The 27,336-nt window shown below is 41.2% G+C and overlaps 1 protein-coding gene across 1 annotated transcript in view; it reads left to right on the top strand.

The window, feature by feature from the left end:
* Slc9a6 (solute carrier family 9 member A6) overlaps nt 1-26,979 on the top strand; it is a 36,089-nt gene extending 9,110 nt beyond the window's left edge. Inside the window, exons 5-11 of the mRNA XM_031361144.1 lie at nt 1,299-1,412; nt 7,375-7,486; nt 8,863-9,016; nt 14,455-14,485; nt 17,757-17,836; nt 21,156-21,261; nt 24,312-26,979. Coding sequence (XP_031217004.1) covers nt 1,299-1,412; nt 7,375-7,486; nt 8,863-9,016; nt 14,455-14,485; nt 17,757-17,836; nt 21,156-21,261; nt 24,312-24,584 — 870 coding nt within the window. The 3' untranslated portion in view covers nt 24,585-26,979. The remainder of the gene's footprint in view (nt 1-1,298; nt 1,413-7,374; nt 7,487-8,862; nt 9,017-14,454; nt 14,486-17,756; nt 17,837-21,155; nt 21,262-24,311) is intronic.
* The last annotated feature ends 357 nt before the right edge of the window (nt 26,980-27,336 follow it).

Raw genomic sequence — 27,336 nt, forward strand, 5'->3', positions numbered from 1 at the left:
TAAACTGGCCATAATAGCTTATAGCATAGACCTTGTGCGTGTAACGCCTCAACTATTTACTCTCTGGCACCCATGGGGTTTGGGCAGCCTCTTTGTTCAGAGTTGAGGTGAGACTCTAGATCCGCAAAAGCTCTGAACACTGGTTCTACTATTTTGTGGCTATGTGATCAGGAAGAAGTTAAAGAATTTCTTCCTGTTTCAGTGTTGTCCTGACTCATGAGATTAAAATATTACAGTATGCTTAGTACTGTGATAAGGCCCATAGTAACAGGGAGAGAAAACCATACTTATTGCCATTAAACAAGAAAATAGGAATAAAGATATATTAAGTCATTCGTAGAAAATCTATACTTATTTTAGTGTTTGTTCTTCTTTTTGGCAGTAAGCCCGCTGTGTCTCAGACAAGTTGGAAGCCAAGGACTAACACTTAAGATTGAACGCTGACCTTCACATGTATGCTGTGACACATGTGCCTACATTTATATCCACAACACATAGATAGACAAGCGCATGGACTTAGGAATTAGGAGCAGGACAGTCTGGAGTTCATGACCACCCTAAGACTGTTCTAAGACTTTCCTCCAAACAACAACAAAAACTAAAGCATGAACTAACTTGCTCAAAGCCATAGAGCCAGCAAGTAGGGAAGGTGTGGTTTAAGCCTAGGCATTCAACTCCTGAACTCACATTCTTTTATCTCTTTCCTGTTGTGGTGGGGCAGATGAGCCCTGGGACAGAGTTTATGAAGGGCTTTTACTTTATTAGAAAGTTCCTGTACAGTTGCTAAAGTAATGGTGAAGTGAATAAATGGGCTTTGGCAGGCATTGGGAGGGTGCTGAGTACATTCTGTCACAGAGAAGCCCTGTGTTAGGAGCATCAGTGAGAAAGTAAAGGTGACCTCTGCCAAGGCAAAAGAAGTTAAACTGTGTTCTCTAGCTTATAGAGGACATAATCTTGAAACTCATTTTAAAAGCGACTCTCTGGTTTGGGATGAGAAGTGGGCATGAAGGGTTTACCATTTAGGTTTCAAATCACGTCTAGAAAGTAATGAAAGCAACACTGGGTTTGGAGGAGCAGGTAAAGAGAAAGGAACTGTGAGAAGGGTGCTGATGGGCGAACGTGAGGCCATTATGTTTCTGGCTCTTTCTGTGGGTTTAGAAATGCCACGTCTACAAGTCCTCCCCCTAGAGCCACATGCTTCTAGACGTATCTATGAGCTGTCCATCTATGAAATGTCTGTTACTCAGGTTGCCACAGTATGATGCTTACTTACTGGAGCCTTTTCAATTTCATTTCAGTTGTTTGAGCTTCTCAATTTTTTAGCGGAGAATTTCATCTTTTCCTACATGGGGCTGACACTGTTCACCTTCCAGAATCATGTCTTTAACCCAACATTTGTTGTAGGCGCATTCGTATCCTTTATCATGTGTCTGTTTGGTGATCTTCATGTGATTTTACGCATGTGGTTGATAAAATATTGAAACGCGTGAAGTTTTTTTGAGAAGTAAGTAAGTATGTGAACTGTTCTTCCCAATTCCATTCTCATCTTTTTTCTGCTCTATTTCCATTTGAAATTTATTGCACAAAAATGTTGGCAGATTGGAATGACTCCTACTACTTTGCCAACCTCAAAGGTAAAAATATTGTCCTTGGCCAGCCGTGTGCCATGTAACTGTAATCCCTGTGAAGGTGGGAAGCTGTCACCACTGGCCCTGTCACAAAATCAAATTTGAAAATGGAGCAGTGGAGCAACTTAGGGCAAGCTGCTCCCCTCAGGGAAAGCTCTGACTTCCATCTCTGCACAACGGAAGGAACAAACCCTCTCCTGTTACTAAAGGAGATCGAGCTTGAGTATGGGAAGAGTTAAGAGTCTGTGCCACAGGGCGGTTAAAGATGGGGAGCGGGGAGGTTGAATAAGACCTGTTCTTCCCACATTTTTCTCTGTGTCATGTGAATGAGCATTTTTACCTTTAAAGCTAACTTGAGGGGCCAGCAAAGTAGCTCTGAGAGTAGAGATGATCGTTAGTATGGCTGATGATCTTAGTTTATTCCTCGGGACCTGTGTGGGGGAAGTTGAGAACTGCACATTGGCTTCTCACCTCCACACTTGTGTTGTGGCATGGATAAATAAATGTAATAAAATAAAAAGTAAAACCAACTTGAAAGGAAGACTCTGAGAACATGAAAGACAACCTCATGACAAGATGGGTTCAGGCAGCTTCTGAAGTAGAGAGGAACTGGACTCTGATCATGGCAGCTTCTCCAATTGGTGAATGAGGTATGGAGAGAAAGTGGAATTCCAAGCTGATGGCTTCTATTTTCATAAAGTAGAAAGTGATATTACCTGCTGAGAATAGAATAGCAAGGTATACAAGTTATTTGTTGTGTAAGAAATGATCTAGAAACTTACTGTTTACCTTACATGGTATATGGGGGTTAAGAACCCTGGGCTATCTTAGCTGGGCGACTCCAGCTCCACAGCCTCACAGGACATGTACTGACATGGTTTTCTGGCATGCTGCTGAGGACTTACCTAGGCCTGGCCACATGACTGTCCGTAGAAAGGATCATCTTTCTGCAGGATCTATCCACAGGAGAAGTTTTGGCTTGGATTCCCCAGAGTGAGTGAGCCAAAAGACTACAAGAATGGAAGGAAGCCAAGGCGCCTTTTATAGAGTAATGTTGGAGGTGAATCTCATGATCACTTCTGCAGTATTCTGCTGCTCATACAGACCAACCATGGTACAGTGTAAGTAGGGATCGCACAGGCTATATAAGTCCTATATAACACAAGGTAGGGGCATGAGGGACTATCTTGAAAGCTGGCTCCCACACATAGGAGTTTGGGGGAAGATAGAAGGTTTTTGAAATGGTCATGGAAAATTAGGAGAGAGTTGACTAAAGAATTGCAGTATAGTTGGACAGCATTAAATGGCAGCCCATTTAACTTTGAGGAATAGATACTTACAAGATACCAGTCTTCCATGTCATGTGTCTTTGTCCAGAAAGACTTAGTAGTAAGCACAGAAAAGGAAAAAAAAAAAAAAAACAACATTGGGTCCCTTGAGGTTTGTGGTTTTGTTGAGAGAGTACACTAGAAACAGAAAAGAGCAAAGCAGATGTAGCTTTCAGGAAGAGTGTCTGCGTCTAACACATGGAGAAGTGAAGTCGAGGAAGAGGGGGCTGACCATCAGAGGGAAGCCTAGAGTGCTGTTTGCACTGAAGAGCCCAGGGAGCTGGGCTCCCCTCAGGGAAAGCTCAAAAGAAGCGTTAAGGTGCTGCAGAATCCAGACAGCATGTGAGATCTATGTTAGAAAGGGAGGGTTTACTCAAATGCCATTCTTCAGTTTACAGAAAATAACAAATGTCCTATCAATAAGAGGAGCTTTAGCCAGAAGATGAGTGTGAGCTCAGTAGCTTCGGTAGCTTCAGAACTCGTCACTATTTGGAGGTTTTTTTGTTATTTTTTTTTTTTAAATAATCACAGTAGTTTAATCTATAGTAGTTAATCTACAAATAAGGTTAAATGGTCAAAAGGTTTCTGAGACTGGTAGGATTTACAATTCTCATTAAGGAGTCTATGAAAGTGATTCTTCACAGGTCCAAGATGCCCTGTCTCTGGTAGCCTGGGTTACATGACAACAATGCCAGTGCACCCAGGTTTAAATGAGTTAAAAGAGATAGAAGTTGATTTCATGTGTCCAAGTCTGAGCTTGTGTGGGCAGGAGAATTGTTAGGGGCACAGGCAATCTTCGTGCTGTTTTCCTTAGGAGTTGGCTGCGTTCTTGTGGTCCATGGCTTCTGACCACAGATGGTGCTTCCTAATAACCCCTAAGGGCACTGCCTACAAGTGTACATACCACTTGTACATAACAACGTTGGCAACACCACTTACAAGGGAAGCAAGAATTGTACTCTCTATCGGGGTGGCTGTGTTCTCCAGAATCAGAGCTAAAAGGGAGGAGGGCCTTGTACTTAGGGAGAAAAGACTAGGTATGGCTTTGTGAAAGCTAGCAGCTGCCACCCACCTCCCATGTGTTACTGCCGCTGTTACCGTCTCTCTTTTTTAAAGAGAGTTGCTTTTGAGGAAAAATGTCATTTTAATATATTTTATATTTACAAAAGGAATAATGAAGATAGTACAGAAAGCTGTCCTACCCTTCACAGCCCATTTCCCATGACCAAATAGTACATTTTTTTTTTAACAAGGAATGAGCCTGTAGTGCTGCAGTAAGTAAACTTGATGCTCATCCCAAGTCCAATGGCCATTCTCTAGTGTGCCTTTGCTATGTAAAGGTCCCACCCAGGACGACAGCATATTACATTCACTTTGTAGGATCCACTTGACTGACAGTTTCTTGTTGTGCCTTACTTTTAATGAGCCCTGAAAAATCTGAGGGTATTGAAGAGGCATTTTGTAGTGTTCCTCAATTGGACTTTGTCTGATGTTTCCCCCAAAGATTATGCTGGATTACATATATATTCTTTGGGAGGAATACTATGGAAGTAAAGTGCCATTGCCATCATAACATGTCGAGGGTACATATTTATTAACATGGTAAAGTCGATGCTAGTTTTAGTAAATGGGTGACAAGTTTTTCCATTACAAACGGACTCGTGTTTTTCTCTTTTGCTGCTTAGAAAAAGCCTCCCCATGCAGCCCACATTTACAGAGTATGGAATTAAGTTTCATCTCCCCTTGGACTAACTTTTTCAGACTCAGTTGTGGCATATAGGAGAATTATCTATTATCCCTCACTTGATGTTTGACTCAGCTGTGTTTATATATTATTTATATGAATAATAGTTATTATTAAGTACACCAGATTATTTACAACATTTTAAAAAGTTTTAGTGTTCAGAGTGTCGCAGCTTTAGCCATCAGTAGCCTGTTCAGTAGAACCCTGTTTCCATTTGATGCCTTGCCATCACAGTCTGGGAATGTTTTTAACACTTCCTCACTTTCTGGAACTACAAAGTGCTTCTGCTCATCTTGTGCACTTTCTACTGTAGCCCAAGAACTGTCCATTTCTCCAAGGGGCTCTGGCTTCTTTAATGGGGAAAAATGGTTTTGGAAAGCAAGATCTGGTCCTTGGGTGTGCAAAGGACACTGGGTGCTCTTTCTTCGAGACTGTGTCCATGAACAGAAGAAGGTACATAGTACATCATGTACACACACGTCTGTAAGCATTTCTGTTTATAACTGTCTGCATCTCCCATCATGAGTTTCTACTGATGTCTCCAACTGTAACCTATTACCATTAATCAGCCAACCATCTTCCCTTGTTGGTTTGTACATTTCTGTTCCAACCTTAAGGAACTTGACTGCTGACACCTTCCATCCAACTATTTAGTTGTTCAGTTGCAGTATATGTGGATGGTCAAATGCTGCTTAACGGTAGGGATATATTTGAGAAAATGTGTCATCAGGCAGTTTTGTCATTCTGTGAGCATCATATTTATATAAACATCCATGATATCAATCAGTTATTGAAAGAAGCTTATTGATTCAGTTAGGCTACTTGATAAACATAAGCCATACAGGACTGGTGCTGGTGTAACAGCATTCTTTCACAGTAAAATGTTTTTTACACATGCCACGGGGATACATGAGGATGCCAGAGAACAACTTTCAAGATTCAGTTCTCTCCTTCCACTGTGTGGGTCCCAGGAAGTGACCTAAGGTTTTCAGGCTTAGCAGCAAGCACCTCTATCTATTGAGCCATCTCCTTTGTCCAAACTTTTTGTTTGATAAGTATAAAGAATTCACTAATATAGTGATAGAAAGTATGATATAGTAAACATGTAAACCAATGACTGTCCCTTATCAGATTTTATGTAGCACATACAATTGTATGTGTTGTTCTTATATATGAGGGACAGGACAGTAAGTACATCTGTTTGTGCCAGCATCAGCATAGACACATGAATAATGTTATGATGTCATTAGGCAATAAGACCTTTAGCTCCATTTTAGTTAGATGGGACCACCATGATGTGAGCACTCTTTCTTTACATGAAATCTTATGTGGTACATGGCTATGTGAGAATGCTAGTATTGTTAACTGAGAAATCAACTCCATCAGCCCACATATCATTTTTCTCTCTTCTTGGTTTTTCCTTTGATATTTTTCAAAAGGAGGTCTCATGTAGCCTAGGCTAGCTTTAAACTCGATCTTCAGCCAAGGCCAACTTTGAATCCCTTCCCTCCTGCTTCTCCTTCTAATGCCCAGCTAATGAGTATCTAACTCTTACATGCAGTTCCTTTGCCTTGGCCTTAGCAACTGTGTTCTCCTTGAATAGTTTTTATATCAGCACTGTTTCAACCATGAGGCTTTGCTTGGAATATTACATTTCCCTTTCTTCTCTGTACTGGCTGGTTTTGTGTGCCAACTTGACACAGGCTGGAGTTATCACAGAGAAAGGAGCTTCAGTTGAGGAAATGCCTCCATGAGATCCAGCTGTGGGGCATTTTCTCAATTAGTGATCAATGGGGTAGGGCCCCTTGTGGGCGGTGCCATCCCTGGGCTGGAAATCTTGGGTTCTATAAGAGAACAGGCTGAGCAAGCCAGGGGAAGCAAGCCAGCAAGGAACATCTCTCCATGGCCTCTGCATCAGCTCCTGCTTCCTGACCTGCCTGAGTTCCAGTCCTGACTTCCTTAGTGATCAACAGCAATGTGGAAGTAAGCTCAATAAACCCTTTCCTCCCCAACTTGCTTCGTGGCCATGATGTTTGTGCAGGAATAGAAACCCTGACTAAGACACTGCTCCTTTCAGGAAATGTGGGGATGGCACTGCAAACCCTGCAGTAACATTTGCTGTTACAAAGCACAGGTTTCTATAGGCAACGATGGAGAAAAAGGCACCAAAACTGTTTCTTAGTGAAGACCCATCTAAACTGACATGGAAACTGAACTTTTTTGCAGGTTGGAAGTGTACATTTAGTGAGAGCCAGCTAGGCTTTGCAGGAATTGCAGCAGCATGAAGTGGCTGAGCTGCCTTTTTATTGTGTTCCAAGAAAGGAAGAGGACATTTAAGCAGCATTACCCTTCATCCTATCAACACTGTGGAACTGAATGAGTTTGTGATGTTGTAATAGAGAAGGTCCTCTTTTATGCATTCTTTTCTTCACTTCATGAATTTCCTACATGCTAGGCACGTACTATCAAGTTTGGTAGCAACTAACCATATTGTGATTATTTCAATGTCAGTTTATTTAAATGAGACAAAATTAAAGTGACAGTTCCCCAGTCATACTGACAGTATTCCAGATGCTGTGTAGATACAATAGACAGTGCTTGCTCACCGCCTTGAATGTATAGTTTAAATTAGCAGTAGTAAAGGAAATGATCCTTAACCTCTTAATGATTTTAGATTGCTATTTTCTTGGGAAGAGCTGCCAATATTTACCCCTTGTCTCTCTTACTTAATTTGGGTAGAAGAAGTAAGATTGGATCAAATTTTCAACACATGATGATGTTTGCTGGTAAGTTTCAATTTCCTCTCGTGTCTACCCTTCCGTCTACCACTCAGAAGAATCAGAAACACTGAAACTGCATACTCATATAGAAAATTCTTCTTATCATCTCCCGTTGCCTTCTGTGGGAACTTTTCAAACACTGCTTCTTTGATTCCAAATTATGTCACACAAAGTAAAGAAGTTAAAGATGAATACATTTTTACAGAAAAGCCTGCAAATGAATGTTGATAGCAGTTCTAGCCATAATAGCGAAAACCTGAAAACTACCTTATTTGTTTTCTTATTCAGCACTGAGATTGAACCTAGTACCCCATGCATACCAAGCAAAAAAATCTACCATTAAGATATCTATATCAATGTCATCTAGATTTATAGTTCCCCAGCCTCTCCCCTTTAGAAAACATTTTGCCTTGTTGTTGTTATTGTTGCTGTTGTTGCTGTTTTTTCAAGACAAGGTTTTTCTATGTAGCTCTGACTGTCCTCAAGCTCAATTTGTAGACCAGGCTGACCTCAAATTTCACAAACATCTGCCTGCCTCTGCCTTTCAAGTGCTGAGATTAAAGGCACAGGCCACCACCGCCCAGCAACATTTTGCTTTTGAACATGGGGTCTAAGTTGTCCAGACTTACTTTGAACTTACTCTGTAGTTCAAGCAAACTTTGAATTTATTTGTGACTCTCCTGCCTCAGCTTCCATTTTTCTGTATTTCAATGGGAAAATGGGGCAGGGAAGGACCTGATAAATCTGTGCTGTGGAAAAAGCACTAAATAATAAAAACAAACCTTTATTCACATAGTGGCATGGATGAGTCTCAGAAGTGTTAAGTTGAATGAAAGAAGCCAGTCTTAAAATTTATATGTATGATTCCATTGATAAGATCTGTTTTAAATAGAGGAAATAATAGTGATGGAGAGCAGGTCAGGGTGATGAAGAGGTTGGGCTAACTGGCAGCAGGAAGTAATTTGCACGGAAAGAACAAAGTGTTCAGTCTTGATTGTGGCAGTTGTCACACCCTTCTATGCACTGTGAAAACAGTAGAAACTGGATTCACTATCCATAGATTACTAAATTGTAAAGAATTATTTAGAGATCAAGGTAGGTGTAGCAGACGCATTCATTCCCAGCACTTGGGTCACTAATGCAGGAGACCTGTGAAGCTGAGAACGGCCTGGACAACATTAGCAAAACCTGTCTGAAAAACTAAACCAGTCAGTGAAAGTCAATATTATACTCTAAATCTGCTGACCATTCCTTATGCATATGAATATTTATTTCATCTTTTCTATATGTTCCCAAGTATTGAGGTTATGTTTTATATCTTTTGAGCTTATGCAGTACACATTGGTGATGAGTTATTGAAGAAGCACTTGTATTCCCTGTAGGTCTTCGTGGTGCAATGGCATTTGCCTTGGCCATTCGAGATACTGCCACTTACGCACGACAAATGATGTTCAGCACCACACTTCTGATCGTGTTTTTTACTGTATGGGTATTTGGTGGTGGCACCACTGCCATGCTGTCGTGCCTGCATATAAGGTAAGTAGGAACAGGGGACCTCATTTCCATATTCCATTTTGATTCAATGTACTTTTATTTTTTGTCATGAGAAGATTTGAAGCTTTGGAACATCTAAGTTTTTATTTTTCCCTCTTCAAAAGTGCATAACAGAATATAGAAAAAAATTAAACTGCAAGTAAAAGAAATGAAGAGTTGAAGAGCCTTGCTACCACTATGAAAGGGTAGTGTTCTGGACATTTTATGAATTTTAGGAAATGGGCAACACTAAAGGGCTCTTCTATACTGGTTTTGAAATGTGGTAATAGGAGAAAATTTCTTATAGCATGGGTAAATATCTTCATATTATTTGAATAGTTGTATGTACACTGGCTAATTCAATCAAATCTCTGTTGTGGTAGTGTCATATTGGTTTAGGCTTTGGCTATTCCCATTTGCATCTGAGGGGTTTGCTATTACTATTACTAAATAACTGAATGCTCTGAAGCCAGTGTCCCACCATGCTCCTGTTTAATTGTTTCTTTAGGATGCATTTCCAGAAGTGGAATTAATTGCTCCATAAGCTATGCATGTATTTAAGGCTTTTGGTCAGGTTCCCAGGTCCAGTCCATCGGCTGTGTGTGAGGCCAATTTACCCCAGATCTAATGGATACCAGAAAATACCTTTCCTTTTCGCCTTTCTGATCAGCACAGTTTCTAACCTAAGAAACCAACCAAGGCCAAAATCCTGCAGTCATGATCTTCAGCGTGTCCTGTTTAATGTATTCAGTTTGAAAGCTCTCTGGTATCTCAAGAGTTCTGCATTTGTTTCCATGGATACAGCAGCCAGGGTCTGAAGCCTTTTGTAGATTGTAGTTCTGTGTTTGACTGAAACTTCATAGGTATTAAGAGCTACTGAAATTCCAGCCTCATTGTGAAAAACAATGTTTCACCTATTAGAGAATATCTGCCACTGTTTCTTTAACTTATTATGCCTTTTATCACTGCAAAGATAAGCTAGCCCTCATTTACACAGAGAATGCTGATAATGTCTTAATCTCTCTCTACTATTCAAATCCCTGTCATTTTTGTGCTATTTCTCTGTGTAGTACATAATATAGTGCAGCATGTATGCTTCTATACATCCAGTAATGTTCTTATAATGCTACTTATTACTTGTAGGAGGACTTGACATTTATTAAGCACCTACTGTGTGCCAGGCATTCTATTCCATGTGTTTAACATGTTTATCTAACCATAGTAACTGTTTTACAATAGGCTTTAAAAGGTTGTTAATTGTTCAATATCACGCCGATAATTAAATGGTACACACAGAGCGACCTATGCTTAGTCCCTTCAGACCATGGTACATCAAGAAATGAGTGTGATACATTTTGAAAGGACTAACCTTCTTTTCTCTAAAGCTTGTAACTGAAGGCACTTCCAGAAAGAGTAAATCAGACTGTGAGACAGCCTAGAACAACTGCTCACTGAAGAGTCAGTTGTGTCTCCCCTGCGGTCTTCTCCACAGAGCAAACAAGCCCCCTGCTTTCCCATCTAACCCCACCCTATTCACACTGACTTTTGTCTACATCACTAGATTTGAAAGCTCTTTGGATGGCCATCTGACCTGCCTGGCAGCAACATTGGAGGCTTCATTATACCCATTGCCTTTATGGCTTCGAGTATGGCTCAGTTTCTTGCTTTATTGCAGTGCTTTGGTCTGTTTGTGAACAAGCTGTATGTTAATTTTAAATATATTCTTATTAATTGAAGTACATCTTTTTCCTCTGTCTAGTCTCTCCCATGTCCTTCCATCCTCAAGCAAGCCGTATATTTTTAGAGTCCTCACTGATACTTTTTTGAATGCAGTAAAGACTAGCATATCAAACAGTTGTGACACATAGTCTTAATTTTTACATTTTAATTCACATTATTGTTTAAAAATTTCTAAATATATGTTGCCTTAAAATATTACCACATTTACTCAAGTTATATCACAAATATTCATTTTTTTTTCTATTTTAACTGTTAGTAAATTTTTAATGATCAACATAGAGAATGTCAGTATTTTGTGACATTTACTATTGCTGTAATTATTATTAGTTACCTTTATATTGTCATTTAAAGCCTAAATAGTTGCGTTTTCCTTCCTACCTGTATTTGAGAATAAATGGGAAGGCTATAGTTTAAGCATCTTTCCTGCCCCTACATTTTTTAGTTAAACTTTGAAGTGGCTAATGAGTTGGGACTACTGAAGATTCGTGTACAACCAAACTTAACCTTTGCATTCTTAATCTTTCCTTCTTCCTTGGTTTCTACATCTGCAGCATGCCACCTATTTCCCAGAGTTGCAAGGATTTGGTGAGCTAGCATCTGCAAAGCTCTTTGCACAATATTTCAAGTACTATTACTGAGCACTCGCTATATGGTGGAGCCTCCAACCCACTGGTTCTTAGCATATTATTTTGTATCCTCAGGGGATATTTGACAACATATGGGAGAAAGGACTGCCGTTGCTATCTCGTAGGCAGAGGCCAGCATCCTGTTAAGCATCCTACAGGGCACCGAATAGGCTACTATCTAGACCTGCAATTAAAGAATTCTCTGGCCCAAAATGCTGATAGTGTTAAAATGAAATGACCTTATTCAAAGGGACAGTGGCAGTAAAAGATAGAGCAGTTCTTTGTTACAATCAGTGCAGAAAGTGATAACACACTAGTTAATAAATAAATGAGCATGATCGATCACATGTGATGGAAATTAAGATGCTGGGATAGTGCCCGGGAGTGGGTATAGATACTATGAAGAAGCCAGGGAAGGTCTGTCAGAGAGCTTATATTTGAGCTCAGGCTGCCTGAGTGGCAAAACCCTGCCAGTTCAACAATGACCAGGAAGAGCAGACCAGACAGAGGGAAAAATCAGTAGCAAAGACCTGAAGGCAGGAGCAGATGCGGCCTGTTTGACACAGAGAAAAGCTTGCATGATGAGAGTGATCAAATGGTAAGTAGCAAAGCTTGTGGACCAGACCCGAAGGGATCAGGATTCTGAAAACTACCCGTGGAGGACCAGTAGCAAAGCTTTTTGACTTCCCTAGTTACATGATCTTCGTCTCGGCTACCCAGATCTGGTGATATGGGGTCACAGAGTATGGCCGTGTTCCAACAAGACCTTATTTACCACTGGGTGTGTACAAGAGCTCTGGTTTCCCTTCTGATGTAGGCTCTTGTAGTATATAGCAAAGACTTTGGGTTGGAAAATTCAGTGGGGATCTTGAGGATAATAAAGCAAGGGAAAGACATGGTCTAATTTCCAGTGTAAGAATACCATGCCCCCGTGTCTTGGAAGCAGCGGCTCCCCAGTGAGTTAATCAGCTTGCATCCTTTCACATGTGTGACAGTCACACTTGGCTCCCTATCATTTAGCTAGCACACATGCTTTGCATTTCTTTGTCTCTGAGCCTTTGCTTGGCCTGAGATTCTCTTTCATTCTCAAGAATTGACACTACTAACCTTCCCCCTCCCCCTCCCCCCATTCTTTTTTCTTGGAGTTGCTGTGTAGTATTGGGTCTGTCCATCACAGCAATTAGCCCATTCATCCTTGTAACCCAATATTGCTAGAAGAGCTACCTACCACTTAGCACCAGTGATGCACCAAGCACTTTAAACCTTTTCAGTACATTGTTCTCATTTAATCCTTGCAGGAACACTTTGTGCTGATACTAGACGCGTTGTTCTTAGGGCCACATAGAATGACTGAACGAACTCACATAGCTAAGCAGAAATGATCCTGGAGAAGTCCCGACACCATCCCGCCTTAACGGCAAACTCTTCCATGTGTGCTGTAGTTGGGTCTGTTTCTCCACTAGGCTGTGAGCCCCTTGAGAACAGGGACCATGTTTAATTCATGTCTATGCCCTGTGCCTAGCACAGTGCCTGGCAAATAATAAGTGCTCTGTAAATGTTTATTACATTGGTTTTGGATAAAGTGCGATTTTAATGTTCTAAGTGTTCTATCATCTTGACCACTAGGTGTCACTTGAGATGCATAAATGTGGTTAGAGTCCAATGTGACTGGGAAGCTATTAAACAGTTTCTGGACATTTTTAACAAATGAGCCTTTGTTTGAGTTTTGAATCTGGTCGCGGCCACCTGTTTTCAAATACTTGACCATGACTCTCTCACCTTCCGGATGTAGTCTTGTATCATTTTCCTCTTTTGAGTGTTGTCTTTGCAGATGTTGCTTACAGCTCCTTGTACTTCTGTGTTGTCTGTACTGTCTGTAGTTGGTAACCGAATCAATAAACATTTGAGCACCTATTGTGTGTCAGGTACTATGCTAGACTCTGGGGATACAGAGATGAATTGAGACATGGCCTTTACCCTCAAGGAGCTCACAGTCTTTTTGGGGAGACGGACAGGTAAATAATTATACCGCACTGTGATGTATTTTGTAAAAAAGAATGTAGAAAGGGCTGCAGAGGCACAAAGGGAGGTAATTCTGTGTGGACATGCCGTAGAGCAGCTACTTTGGCACTTGACAAGGGAGTAGAAAGGTAAGGGGACACACATTGCCACCTGAAGGAATGAGTGGCATGAGCCAGAACAGTATTGACTCTTGGAGTTGACAAAGGTATGGGGAAAGAAGTGGGTTAGAGAATGACTGTCAGTGGGGGTAGCAAGGTAGGTTGGAGTAAGGGGGGCTACTAGTGTATTGAGAAGTGTGAATGTCCTACAGAGGACTTTAGACTTTTAGGATTAAGGATTGGGAGCTGTTCTCAGAAGCTTCTGTGAAGCAGTGACCTAAAGAGTTCCATGCTTTGCAGAGTTAACTCTCGGGGAGAGCCTGGCAGCTGGACAGGCTTACTCAACAGAACCCATGAGTCAGAACGGAGGCTAGAATAGCAGGGATGGATGGCAAGGAGAGACCCGACAGGCAGGGGAGGAGAAAGAACAGAGCTGGCAACTTCTTAGACTAGAGAGGAGACTCAGAACTGGCTAATGAACTTGTTCCCTGGGATGTCCAAAGAAGGAATTTGATGTAGGTATACAGGAGTTATGAGGAACCAAGGCTAATGTCCATCAGTTACCCTGCAGTCCCCCTGGAACTGAACCCTATTCTGTCATCCTAACAATGTCACCATGAGAGCAATATGCCAGCTCTGTTCGTGAAACTTTCTAATCACTCTCACTGAGCAACTGGGGTACTGCTCCTCTCCCTCACTGCTTAGAGACTGCCATTCAGAAGAAGTGCCATTTTACTGAAACTGGTAAGTGAGGATTTAGGAATAGAGTATCTGTCCTGCTTGCCTTAGACCCAAAGCTGTTGCTAAAGAAAGCAGCAGGTGCCAGAGAAGAGAGAGCACAGTGACCGTTCTGGAGCTTCTGTGTTGAGACAAGCATTTGCCTGACAATGTGTATATGTGGGTAGGCCTTCCATTGCATCAAAAATCTCATTTGTTCTTTGTGTTTTTCCTTTAGGGTTGGTGTTGATTCAGACCAAGAACACTTGGTAAATATGCACTTGGGTTGTCCCTGGCATTTCTGCCCAATGTTCAGTCATTTGGAAAGAAAACTCTGTCTCTTAGACTTCATGCCTCTTTTTTGATACTGTTTTGTTTGCCTCGGCTTTTAGCTGACATCATTTCTGGCTTTTTTCACTGTTGTATAGAAACAGAGCCATAGTTTAGGCTGTAAGGGGCTATCAAGGGTGACAGCTTTCCTATCTGTGGCCATCCTGGGTTTCTGCCACTGAGGAGAATAGGCTCTTAAGCGCTTCTGGGTGTTCAAGTGAGTGCTCTGGCACAGGGAGCCTTTTTCCACTCTGGTTGCGCATGAAGGCTGGGCTCTGATGTCAGTCCCGCTCCAGCTGCTCTTCCTGTGTAACTTTCAAGTTGGATGACCAGCAGCTGCCCTTGAGAAGTGCCTTGAAGCTTCTGAACCTCCAGCTGGTCTCCCCTGCGTGTTTTGGGGGTTACACTCTTACCCTAAGCCTCAGCCTCTTCAACGTAGCTCCTCCCTTCCTTCCTTTGGTGTTTCTCAGCTGTGAGCTCCAGACTTGTGGACTGAGCGCAGCGTAACTGTCTGCCCTCATGAGACTGAACACCCTTTTCTGGTATTTTCCACCCCTTTTTAAAATGGTTTCTGAGCACCACAGAATAAGTGATTCTCTATTACACATTAGATGAGACATCACATATGAGGTTTTTGAAGACAGAAAATAACTTTTGAAACATAATTCCTATTGTTTTCTGAAACAAGTCATGGCATATTTTTTCTACAGTGTGTGCTTTAAATGAAAACATTTACTCAATTTCCTAAATGCCTGTGATGACTGTGTGCGTGTGTGTGTGTGTGTATGTGTGTGTGTGTGTGTGATGTAGTAAGTAGTTGCCTGTTTTGTAGTCAGAATCTTAGAGTGGAATTCCTCGGGAAAACCAGACTATGTGCACCCCCATCCATGTAAGCTTCTGGGATAGGTCCAAGGGCTCCTAGTGTTTCAGTGCCTCTGCCTCTGTCATAAAACACTGCATTGACACAGCCCTGTTACCTTGTCACTACAGAGGACAAATATGGAAAGAGGAAGATAGGTGACTGCCAGTTGTTGTAAACAGAAAAGCATATTTCAATTTACTTTCAGAACTCTATGGACGGACATTAGCAAGGTGGTCCAGTGGGTACATACACTTGCTAGAAAAGTCTTGACACCCTGGCTCTGATCCCTGGAACCAACGTAAAGGTGGAATGAAAGAAGTGACCCCACAGAGTTGTTCTTAACACACACACACACACACACACACAGAGAGAGAGAGAGAGAGAGAGAGAGAGAGAGACAGACAGACAGACAGACAGACAGACAGACATAGAGACAGAGAGAGACAGAGACAGAGAGACACATACGATTAAAAAATAAACCCCTGCATACATCCCAATTGTATTGTTTACACAGTAATGCTTATTATGTCCATTATGAAGCTTGAGAAAGATTCTAGTTCATATGGAGCTTAGGAGTGCACAGTAATAAAATGGTAAGATCTAAAGATTATTGGCTTTACAAGAAGTCAAAGCGAGACGAATGAGAGGGCTCAGTGAGTAAAAGAGCTTGCTGAGCAAGTCTGATGACCTAGGTTCAATCCCTGGAACCCATGCTGGAAGAAGATAGCCCCTAATCCACACCACAGCGGGAGCAGCACTAAGAAAAGTAGTGCTGCCAATACTGATAAAATTAACAAGAAGTGAAGGGGGCTGGAGAGGCGGCTCAGTGCTTAAGAGCACAGTTCCCAGCAACCACAGGGTGGCTCACAACCATCTGTAATGGGATCTGATGCCCTCTTCTGGAGTGTCTGAGGACAGCTACAGTGTACTCATATGCATAAAATAAATAAATAAATCTAAAATAAAAAAAAAAGAAGGAAAAAATTTTAAATGAGGCAGTTTCATGGGCTAGAAATATAGCTCCCTGGTAGAATGTATTGTTGGTTTCCATGAGGTCCTTGTTCCAGCCTCAACAGCAAAAGTTAAACAAGAAAATAAGTGAAGGCATGAAAAACTTAATACTGTATAGGCAAGTTCAGGAGTTCTTTTGTGCTTGTGAGCACATGTGATATTTTCAGATATTTTTATAGTTTTTAGTATATGTGTTGACCCATGTTGAGGTGAAAAGTAAGCTATTTGGGGAATAGAACAGGAAAAAGACAGAACCCAGACTCTAAATTTTGTGCCCTTAGAAAAATCACAAAGCCATGGAATGTTAGCTCCAGAAAGGGCCTTGGGGAATTTGTAACGTTTGTTTTGTGTACATGAAGAAATTCAGGCCTAGAGAATGAAGGAGGTTTGCCCAAACTAGTTAATGTCAGTGGACCAGGACTGGAGCTAGACAGGCCAACTGCCTGACTACTGAGCATACCGTGTTACAGATAAGGACAGTTCGTAGTATTGAAAGCTATTTTCGAAGCTTCCTGCTTGCTGTGTTAGTTTTCCCTCTGGCCAGTGAGTTCCACTATAGCATTTTCTTGTCTTAATTTTGACACTATGTTCTGTACATAGTAGCAACTTTGATAATGCCAGTTATTTTTGAAGTCCATGACATAGCTCTTAACAGGGTGAGATGTTTTCTTCTATAGCTGCCACTGAATGGGTGGAGGAAGTCTTTCAGATTGAGGGGGTAAATTAATCCATACTGGCTTTTCTTTCATATGAGTGTGTGTGTGTGTGTGTGTGTGTGTGTGTGTATGCGCGCGTGCGTGTATGGACATGCATGTGCCATGGACATGTCCCACATATGGACATGTGGTGATCAGAGCAACCTTCAGTAGAATAAAATAGGACCACTTTGATGTTGATCACTGTGTATACCAGGCTAGCTTCCAGAGAGTCTTCTGTCTTCTCTCCTTACCTATCTCATTCTGTTAGCATTCCAGTTACAAGAATTGTTGCTATGCTTCATGAGGGTTCTGAGGATTCGAACTTGGGTCTTCATGCTTGCATGGCAAGTACTTTTCTCATACAGAGACATCTCCTTAGACCCCACATTGACTTTTTATAATAATTTTGTAATTATATATTGTGTCCCCACTTAGCAAGCCACCTGAGTCACAGAGATACTTAGGAAACCATTTCCGTTTCCTCCACCAAGCATGCTGTATACAAACCCCTGATTCTCTAGTGTTGCCTGTGTTAGACACTATCTTTTGTGAAGTTTCTCCCTCTGATTGTACAAAGGAGTGGCTCTAAATAAGCCTGTCTACATCTTCAGTATTGATTGGTGTATCATCTGTCTGCAGGGTGTTCCTGACAACGAAAGGAGAACCACCAAAGCAGAGAGTGCCTGGCTCTTTCGGATGTGGTACAACTTCGATCATAAGTATCCTTAATGATAAAACATGATAGTACAAGCCCGGATCAGTAGAGTTTAATGAGACAATTCGGTCTGTGCATGTGTGCACATGTGAGCACCAACCCGTGTGTGTGCAGGGGTACTGGGGAGGAACCCAGCGGTTTGTGCATACCAAACGTGTGCTTTACCACTGAGCTGCAGTTGCAGCCCCAGAACAGCTGTTTTGCCTCCCTGAAGCAGAATGTAAAACCTACCTCCCTCCATCAGGGGACCAGAGAAGGACTTTCCCACCTCTGCAAACCCAGGGAACCAAAAGGCATTGTTTATTATGAAAAGAATCCACAGCCTAAATGGCATGGCTTTTTGTTTTAGATACAGATTTATTTATTTAGAAAACTTTAGTATTTGATGTCCTTGGGATGATTCAGAGAATCCTGGGCAAGGAAGTTGTTGTTCACCAGTGCACTTGTTTAGGTAGAAGCCTTAGGGAAGAACAGGAGCTTGAAGTGAAATGCAGTGTGCTTGACTGCACTTCTAAGGAAGCTGGGGCAAAGGGACACTGTATCTTTCTAAATACTCTCGGTGCAGAACGTCTTTGTGATCATAAACCTTGTATGTTTAGGAAAAATACACTTCCTCTCACGTTTAGAAGCCATTTACGATATTCTGTATACTAAATTTTCACCTCCATATTTGCAAGTACTTAAAATTAAATGATCATGTGTGTACAAAAATTCAAGCATATCTGTGGCATTAAGGCTCCCATTAGGGAGTGAGAGCCTCGGGTTTTTAAATTGTTTAAAGATTATGTCATTACTTCTGGCTCCATTACCAGCATCTTGGATGTATGCCATTCCCATATCTCTTGGGGTTTTTTCATTCCTCCTATTTAACATTGTTTTTTAGTTTTCTAGAATCAAACTTACATTTTTCTATGTAATTCACAAAATAATTTAAATTATTCCAGTTTAGAAAAAGAACATACTTATATATATATTATATGTATATATAATATATATATTACATATTATAATATATATGTATATATACATATATATTATATGTATATATATGTATATATGTAATATACATATAATATATATAATCTTGTAGGAGTAAACACCAAAGACTAGACTCTAGTCATTTTAACACCCAGAGCTCTGGCAGCATTAATTTTTCATCAGTCTGGGTTTCAGTTCCTTTATTTAGCTAGATTATTACAATATAGTTGTAATTTAAATACAATGAAGTATGTGAATCTTAAGAAAATAGTTGAATGAATTTTGCCCAACATCTGTCCCCATGTACCTGCTGACTGTGTAAATCTATGTGTAAGTATTTGTAGCAGAGTAGAAGGTGTCCTGTGTTCTTTTCCATCAGTAACACTTTCCCCTAACATGCCTCACAGAGGACTGACTCTAATTTTGAGTGCTATCAATGTGAATTAGATATATCTGATTTTGATTTTCCTTTAAATACATGATATTTATCCTTTCTGTGCCTTTGTTCCTAAGCTGAGCATCTGTGTAATTTAGCCATAAGGTTGTGTATGACCCAAAATTCAGTGAGCTGGGCTCAGATCTAGGGCATTGTGCATAAGAGATAAGCATTCTGCCTCACTCCTTGTTTTGTTGTTACAAAGCCTGACTCCTTTGCCCCGGCTAGCGTTAAACTGATGATCCTCTTATGTCTGCATGTTTCCTTATGCCCAGTCCTTTCTTTATTTCTCTAATAAACACAGGACTCGTGTGTGTGTGTGTGTGTGTGTGCACGCGTGTGTTTCAAGACAGTTTTTCTCTGTATGGTCTGGCTGTCCTGGAACTTGCTCTGTAGACCAGGCTGGCCTCAAAGTCAGAGATGCACCTGCCTCTGCCTTCCACGTGCTGGGACTAAAGGTGTGTGCCACCCCACCCAGATAAGCACAGGACTCTTTCATCAGATTATTTGGTTATCTGATATAACAAATCCCCTTTTAGTAGTACTAGACAGGATCTTAGTAATTTTCATATTCAACATTTTGAGAATTTATCAATTCTGTTTATAGTGGCTTTGTGTAGACAGAGTGTGTTTATAGAGAAAGCTTCAATCGTGTATAGGATTTATTAATATAGGCCTGTATGAATGTTGTCTTTTAGAGGTTTGTTTGTGTGAGCATTGTGTTTGTGTATGTTGGGAGGGGATGTGCTATGGAGATGGGAAGACAAGCTGTAGGCATTGGCTTTCTCCCGCTACCATGTGGATCCTGGGGTAGTGCTCAGCTCCTCAGACTTGTTGGCAACTGCCTTCACCCTTTGAACCATCTTGCCAGCCTCAACATTTTGTCTTTAAATTATTTGGGGGGTGAGTGTGCTCTGTATCCCAGTGTAATCTTAAGCTTACACTCCTCCTGCTTTTCCTTTCCGAGCATTGGGCTCACGGGTGTGCACCACTGTGTACAGCTAATAACTTTTCATGAGGTCTGGAGATTGCGGCCATGGCCTTGAGCATGCTAGGCAAGTGCTCTACCGTGGAGCTACATGCCCCAGGTTCTCATCTTATATATAATGTAAGGAATGTGCTGTTGTCTGTTCTGTGTGCCTTTCCCTGTGTTTTCCTCCTTCCTCCTGTCAATCACCATGAATTACTACATTTATTGTAATAAGGATCTATGATATAGGAGTTCATGATATGTAATTTGTTTGTTTTAAGTCTTGGGATTTCATTTTTCTTTTCTCTTTCACCTTCAAGCTTTGTGGGAAGTGAAGCAACATGATGCAGAAATTCAACTGAGAGCATCCATCAGAATCCATATTAAATGATCAGAACCATTTTTACTAGGATATACTACTGCAATATTTATTCTTCCACCTAAACACCATTGTTCTTTACTCCCCTCCCCTTATTTTCTTTAGTACCAAACTCAGGATGAGCTTATGTTCTTTCAGTCCCTAAAAGCAGAAAAACAATAGGGTGTCACAAAGCAAGCTCATGAGTTAAAAGTCAGACCAGTAGCAGCTAGCAGATATGTCCCCATTTCCTTAATTGTGTGGCTTTAGGTGGATACTTGTGTATCAGTGTCCCTGTCTGTGAAATCAAGATAATAAAAAGGTCACCATTTGCTGTTTTCCTGCTGTAGTATGGCAATGAGATGAGCTTACATGTGTAAAACCCTTTGCCAGCCTCTGAAGTGGTCAGCGTGCTATGGCTATGATAGCATACAGTGTATTGTTTGGGACTGAGTTGGAGTTTAGGAGTCGGTAGAGCACTTGCAGAGCAGTGTAACAACAACAACAACAACACGAGGTTCACTGTTGTCTTAAATATATGCTGAGATGAGTACAGTCCTTCCTTAACCCTGTGTGCGCAGCTACCTGAAGCCCCTGCTGACCCACAGTGGGCCGCCTCTGACTACCACGCTCCCAGCGTGCTGTGGGCCAATTGCCAGGTGCCTGACCAGCCCCCAAGCATATGAAGTAAGTGGCATTCATTTGCTCAGTTATTCACTTGTTGCTGTTGTCTTGAGGCAGGTTCTTGCTGCTGTACACCCCAGGCAGGCCTCAAACTGAGGTTGCAGGCATGCACAACCTTGCTCCAAAGTCAGCAGCTTTTATATATTAATTGAAATCTTTAGCAAGTTCACTTTAGCTGTTCTGTGGGTTAGGCTTCTGGTTATATTTTAGTTTGGAATTTCTTGGTCTTTGAGATATAAAATCCAAGAGAGGGAATTTAAACACATTTTATTCAGGTAGACCATACACTGAAATGGGGAACTAGAGATAGCAGCTTTGAAAATAGACCAGTTCCTTATCTTCTAGCCGGTGATTTTAGTAGGTCATTCATTTTGTTTCCGTGCCAGCTTTAATTTATTTGCCATATGTGGCCTGATTTTGGCAGTGGGTCTGTATGTTTCCATGTCTTCATTAGGCTCATCACAGTGCAGTTGAGAGGATGCTCAAAGTAATTTTTCTTAGATTTAGTTACATTTATTTAAGTTAAAAAATGTGATATTATGGAGCGTCTCCTCCAAGGGGAAAGAAATCATGGCAGAAATAGTGTGCCACACCACACTGCTTTGCTGCAGTGTGTGCATGTCTGTGAAGTATACAGTGATTTAATAACCATAACATTGGGATTTTAGGGAAGTACACCCATGTCTGGTGGATGACACAGCTAGACAGAATTTAGAATTCATATATTTTCCTTAACCTGATTGATGGCAAATATTACAACCAAGAGGGAAGTGAAAGATGTGCTAACTACTCTGGATTCTAAAATGTAAACACTTAATTTCCCCCCATGTTTAAATAATCTGACATTGACTCGGCTTCCCTATTGCAACAGCCACATTTTGACTGCTGTAATAGGCTAGTGGGAAGCTGTAGTGAAGTGGTGTGGGCACAGACCCCTCAGCTCAGTGTGTCCTCCGGTGCGGTTTGCTAGAGCAGATTCCACAGAGAGTGGGCGGGGGTGAGGGGGGAAGTGTAGGGATGGCACCTGGGCCAGGGCAGCAGCTAGTGGCTTTGTTTTGAACCATTTGACAGATTGTGCTTGTAGTGTGGGGAGAAAGCTCCTGCGCTGTCCTGTCTCCCTCCCATGTGGCCGAGGCTCTGCATTGTTCTTTTCCACTGAGCCACGTGACTCTCCATAGACGTGTTATTGGTTGGGCAGAGGCTTGGCTCTCAGACTCGAGACTCCAGAGACCCAATAACTTTCATTCACAGCTAAAAGGTCCATAGCTCTGTTTGTGTGTGTGGTGTGTGTGTGAAATCATCACTTAGGTGGAGGCTCATCCTCACATACAGAGCAAGCTAGATGATAGCTTGGGCTAAATTGATACCCCATCTCAAAGAGCATTAACAAACAAACAAGCAAAACAACCACAAACAAACAAACAAACAAACCTGCCACCAGCAACCTTTAAAAACTCAGAAACAAAAAAGATACAAGTCTGTATCCTGGGGTATCAAGCAGTATAACACGTCACTGAATGAGTTTCCTGGAGCTGCTCTGATGGATGACAGACTAAATGGCTACAAGGCCATGGTTATGACAGAAGCAGGATCAATTCCCTCCATGCGTCTCTCTTAGCTTCTGATGCTTTGCTATCTGTCAGTCGTTGGCATTCCTTGATGTATAGATTCTTCAGCACCATTTGGTGTCATTTCTCTATGCACTGTGCCTCTGTCATTTATGCTGTTACAAACAGTACTTACAGTGACTGGGTTTTTTTTTTCAAATATACTTTTACATAAATTTGTTCAGGGGTATAAATTATAAGTATGTAGAATTGATTTTAAAGGGATATTGGTAGATCAAAAGGTATGTGCCTTTTACATTTTTTTCCAGACCTGAAACTTAAAGAAAATTAATTAAGAAGTGCTAAAGAGTCCCTACTGACCTGCAGAGGGCCACAAAGCGTTGTTTTAACCAAATGGCAGACACTAGTTAGGTTCACTGTGACTAGTTATATGTTAGACAGGAAGTGATTTCAGCTGATTAGTGGCTATAGACTTACCTTTTCAATTGCCTTTTTTTATTTTAATCTTGGTGTATTTAAGGAAATTTCTAGGAATACCAAATTTCTGATAGCAGAAACGCACAGCACAAGCAAACATGCATGCATGCATGCATAAGTAGACATGCATGCATACACAAGTAGACATGCATGCATACACAAGTAGAATTCTTCAGCAACTCGACATGGAATACTTATGTTGAATGACATTCCACACATTCCTATATCCACATATATGTTTTTTTTTTCTTGGCAAAATGGGGCTGTACATTGTTGACTTTCTCCCCATTTTATAGAACTGTATCAAGTATACTTTTTTGGAAAACTTTTTTCCATTAGAACAAAAGTTTATGAACCTGGAAAACAACTGTGTGACAAGAGTTTCCATGTGTCTCCATGTGTCATGATGTGTTGTGTGGTTGGAATAGGAAACATTTAGTCTTGTATCTTAACATTTGTCTGCTTCCCTGCTCCCTGGCCCCAGAGACATTACTTTTAAGATTCATGAGAGCAATTTTGAATGCGCAAGAGGGAGTGCTACTTGCAAGCAAAGGGCTAAGGGCCAGCCACTGTGGGAACACACAGGATAGACAGCCAGGGTACAGCTGAAAGATCAAAGCCTGCCAGGAGTAAGTCATGCACAGGACTAGTGACTTGAAAGGGATGGAAGGACAGCGTGCCTACTGGCTGGGAGGTGAGAGAAGGACTGGAGAGAGGAATAGCTGCCAGTGCTATAGTTCACCCTGTACCCAAGGCGCTGTTGGAGTGGGAGAGGCAGCTGGGAATGGGAGGCAAAGCTGAAAGGAACAATTCACATTGTCTTTTATATCAAAGCAAGGACCTGAGATCTGTAGCCCTAGGCTGGCAGGGAGGCATTTTAACTAGGTGTCCTCAGATTATCTCCTTTGGGAATGGTTTTCTGAAGAGCTTGCCGTACCTTCCCACCTTGCATGGCTTGGGTTCTTTCATTGCTTAACTGCTCTTAAACCTTTTATTGTTTGTATTCAGAACCAGGAGCAGTTGAAAGATGATGACTCTGATCTCATTCTCAATGATGGTGATATCAGTTTGACATATGGGGATTCTACTGTGAACACCGAGTCTGCAACAGCCAGTGCCCCAAGGAGATTTATGGGCAACAGTTCTGAAGATGCCTTGGATCGGGAGCTTACATTTGGGGACCACGAACTAGTCATTCGTGGGACACGCCTGGTTCTTCCGATGGATGATTCTGAACCTGCATTAAATTCATTAGATGATACGAGACACAGTCCGGCCTAGGCGTTCTGATACTCAGTTAGTGGTTGGTAAACTTTGCACATGTGATTGTGAAGAAATGTGTACTACCTACAAGTCCTAGTGCATGTCTCTGAATGTGTAAGCTATATAAATGCCGTTTATATGGCATAGGAAGAATATAAATACCCTGTACAAGGCAGATTGTGGACAAAAATTGTTCTGTTAAGTTTTACTGGCTTTACTACTACTATATTGGCCAGATCTGTTTTAGAAACTTACTTTCACAGTGATGTTGTGTGTTCTGTTAGTTTTTATGTTTCAGTTAAAGTATAAAAAGTGATGGTTTGACCCTTTCTCATATTTATCTGAGTACCAAGTTCTTGTGACGTGAGTTAATTTGTGTGTGGCAGGGAAGGGGCGGGAAGGGGGAGCTGTTACTCCCTCGGGAACCCAGGGAGGAGAGGTTCCTTTGTTGGAAAAACTTTTGTTGATTGCTGCTGCCTTTGTCCTGACTTTTTCTTTCCCTTTTCTCTGGTGGCCCTTTGTGGTGCAAGGAGCTGATGGCATTTTGATCTCACCCCATTCAGGTTGGGGACTCAAGTGTGGGGGCCGCTTTTTCCCCCATTGATGTGAAAGAACAGATTTCTTGACTACAGTACATTGATGCTCTGAGAAAGAAGGCTACAAATGACCTCCAAGACCTTATTTCTTTTCTTTCACACCAAGACCATAGGAATTGCATCCAGCTGGCTTAGCCAAAGTACAGGTGTATATCATTCAGGGCACTTGTTACAGATTTGGGGGCAATGGAGCAAGTGCACATGGGACATAGGATGGTGGTGTTGGAGGTCTCTCTTCCCAAATATGTAAATAGTCTATACCAGATAAGTTGAAATAGAAAATGTAATTGCTGCTTCATTTTTGATTATGTTAATTGTGTGTATAGCAAGCCTTGTCACCAGAAGTTTTTTATATCAACTTAAATCGCTGCTCTTTAGCAGCCAAACAGGAGCAAAATGTAAAATTTTTAAACTTATTATGTTTAGTGGTCACTTCCTTGTTAGTTGATAGTTGATGTTAAAAGTTAATTTATGAACCCACAACTGTTCTGTACTACACCAGAGGCAGCCATAAGAGGAATGCAGCGCTCTGCAGTATCTTTGAAGGGGTTCTCTCGGTGTAAAGTGGGTGCACTTGTCTTCACTGTCGTGTTGCTTTTTAACAATAGACACCTAAGCTGCCAGGTGGTATTTTTTGATGGTTTTTGAGGAAGAGCACAGAACAAATTTTCATTTCATATTCATAGTATGAAAGTTGTTATTCTAGTTAGTAATGCTGCAGATACCTAAAGGTACATTGAACACTTGGAAGGGGAATACTTTCTGATGCTGATTCTGACCTGTTCCCGATTCGGGAGAAAAATAGACAAATTTTGTGGATTTTTCTCCCTCAGGTCCGAGTAGCATTGCCTTAAATCTAACCCAATTAGAAACTTGATTACTTATGTGATGTTCAAACTTTCCACTGAAAAATACCCTTCCAAACAAAACATGCACTTACTCTCAAAAGGGTCTGTGCCATTGCCAACACTCCTTGAGATTTGAAAGGAATTCTCATGGTGTACCATTCGTGGCAGCCTTGACTGTTGGCATAGCCATTTGTTATGTAGTTGTAGTGACTTTCCTGCTATGCAGGAACTCCTCCGGTGAAGTGTATGTTTTCTATGCTGCGTGGCTCTTCATGCAGTAAATAATTTCTTGTTAATGTATGTTTGAGGGGTTTTGAATGTCAGCCTCATTGACCCACAAAATTATTCAAGTTGTAAAAGGGTATACAGTGATTTAACTACTATCTTTTTTATTCTGTCAGGTTACTGAGCTCACCTTATGAAAACAGCTATAAAGACTTAGCATGACAAATTATGTAACCTGTCTCTTTTTAGCATGCATAAGATTTCTCATTAAGGAAACTGATAACGCTTGAGTCTGCCTTCAGTACTTTATCAAAGGAGAGCGAAACTTGTTGTACTTATGTATTCATCTGGAAGACTTTTTCCCCCTCTCTCATCTATGTACAACATCCCCATGCAAAGAGCAAAGCATCTCTGTTGAGACAGTCATTAGAATTAAGCACCTCAATGAACTTTGATGAAGTACAGTGTGAGTTACCATCATGCATGAGTGAACTGCTTATGGACCTGTTTTTCCGTTGTTTGTGGAACCTCCATGTTTGATTGACTTGAACATTGCATCTCTCAGAGTTGTTTTTTAAGATGTCTTGGCATTTACCCTAGTCTGTGTTTAGCAGTGTGCTGTTAAAGTACTAGACTTCTAATCTTTGTGTGCTTTTTGTTTTCCCTTGGAGTACTTGGAAAGATGTTATAGTGGTTTCTTTTAGGAAAATCTGTCATTAAAAAAATTATAGCCTTGCAAATAACCATTCACTGTTATTTGAGTCACAGTTTATTCTAGAGAGACCTAAAGAATGCTGACTTCATTTATTTTTCTACCTATATACATACTGGAAAAGGGGGAGGGCTGGTGTTTTAAAGAGAAACATGACAGAAAACTTATGAGGTGGCAGAGTTGGGGTGCTTAGGTATAAGGGTGAATGTATTTGCTTATGGTCACAATTGTACCATTTAAGAAATATTGGTCAAAAACATCAGGTTCCACTACATTGATTTGTAGCTTGTTAGCACAGTAGCAGAGAGGTCGTGAAAGTAGTTGTATTGTACAGCAGATAGGAAGGCTGTGAATTGGGTCAGGTAAAAAGGCAGTTTCAGGTTTGCCTG

Source organism: Mastomys coucha, chromosome X (assembly GCF_008632895.1).
Source record: "Mastomys coucha isolate ucsf_1 chromosome X, UCSF_Mcou_1, whole genome shotgun sequence".
In the NCBI taxonomy this organism is placed as follows: Eukaryota; Metazoa; Chordata; class Mammalia; order Rodentia; family Muridae; genus Mastomys; species Mastomys coucha.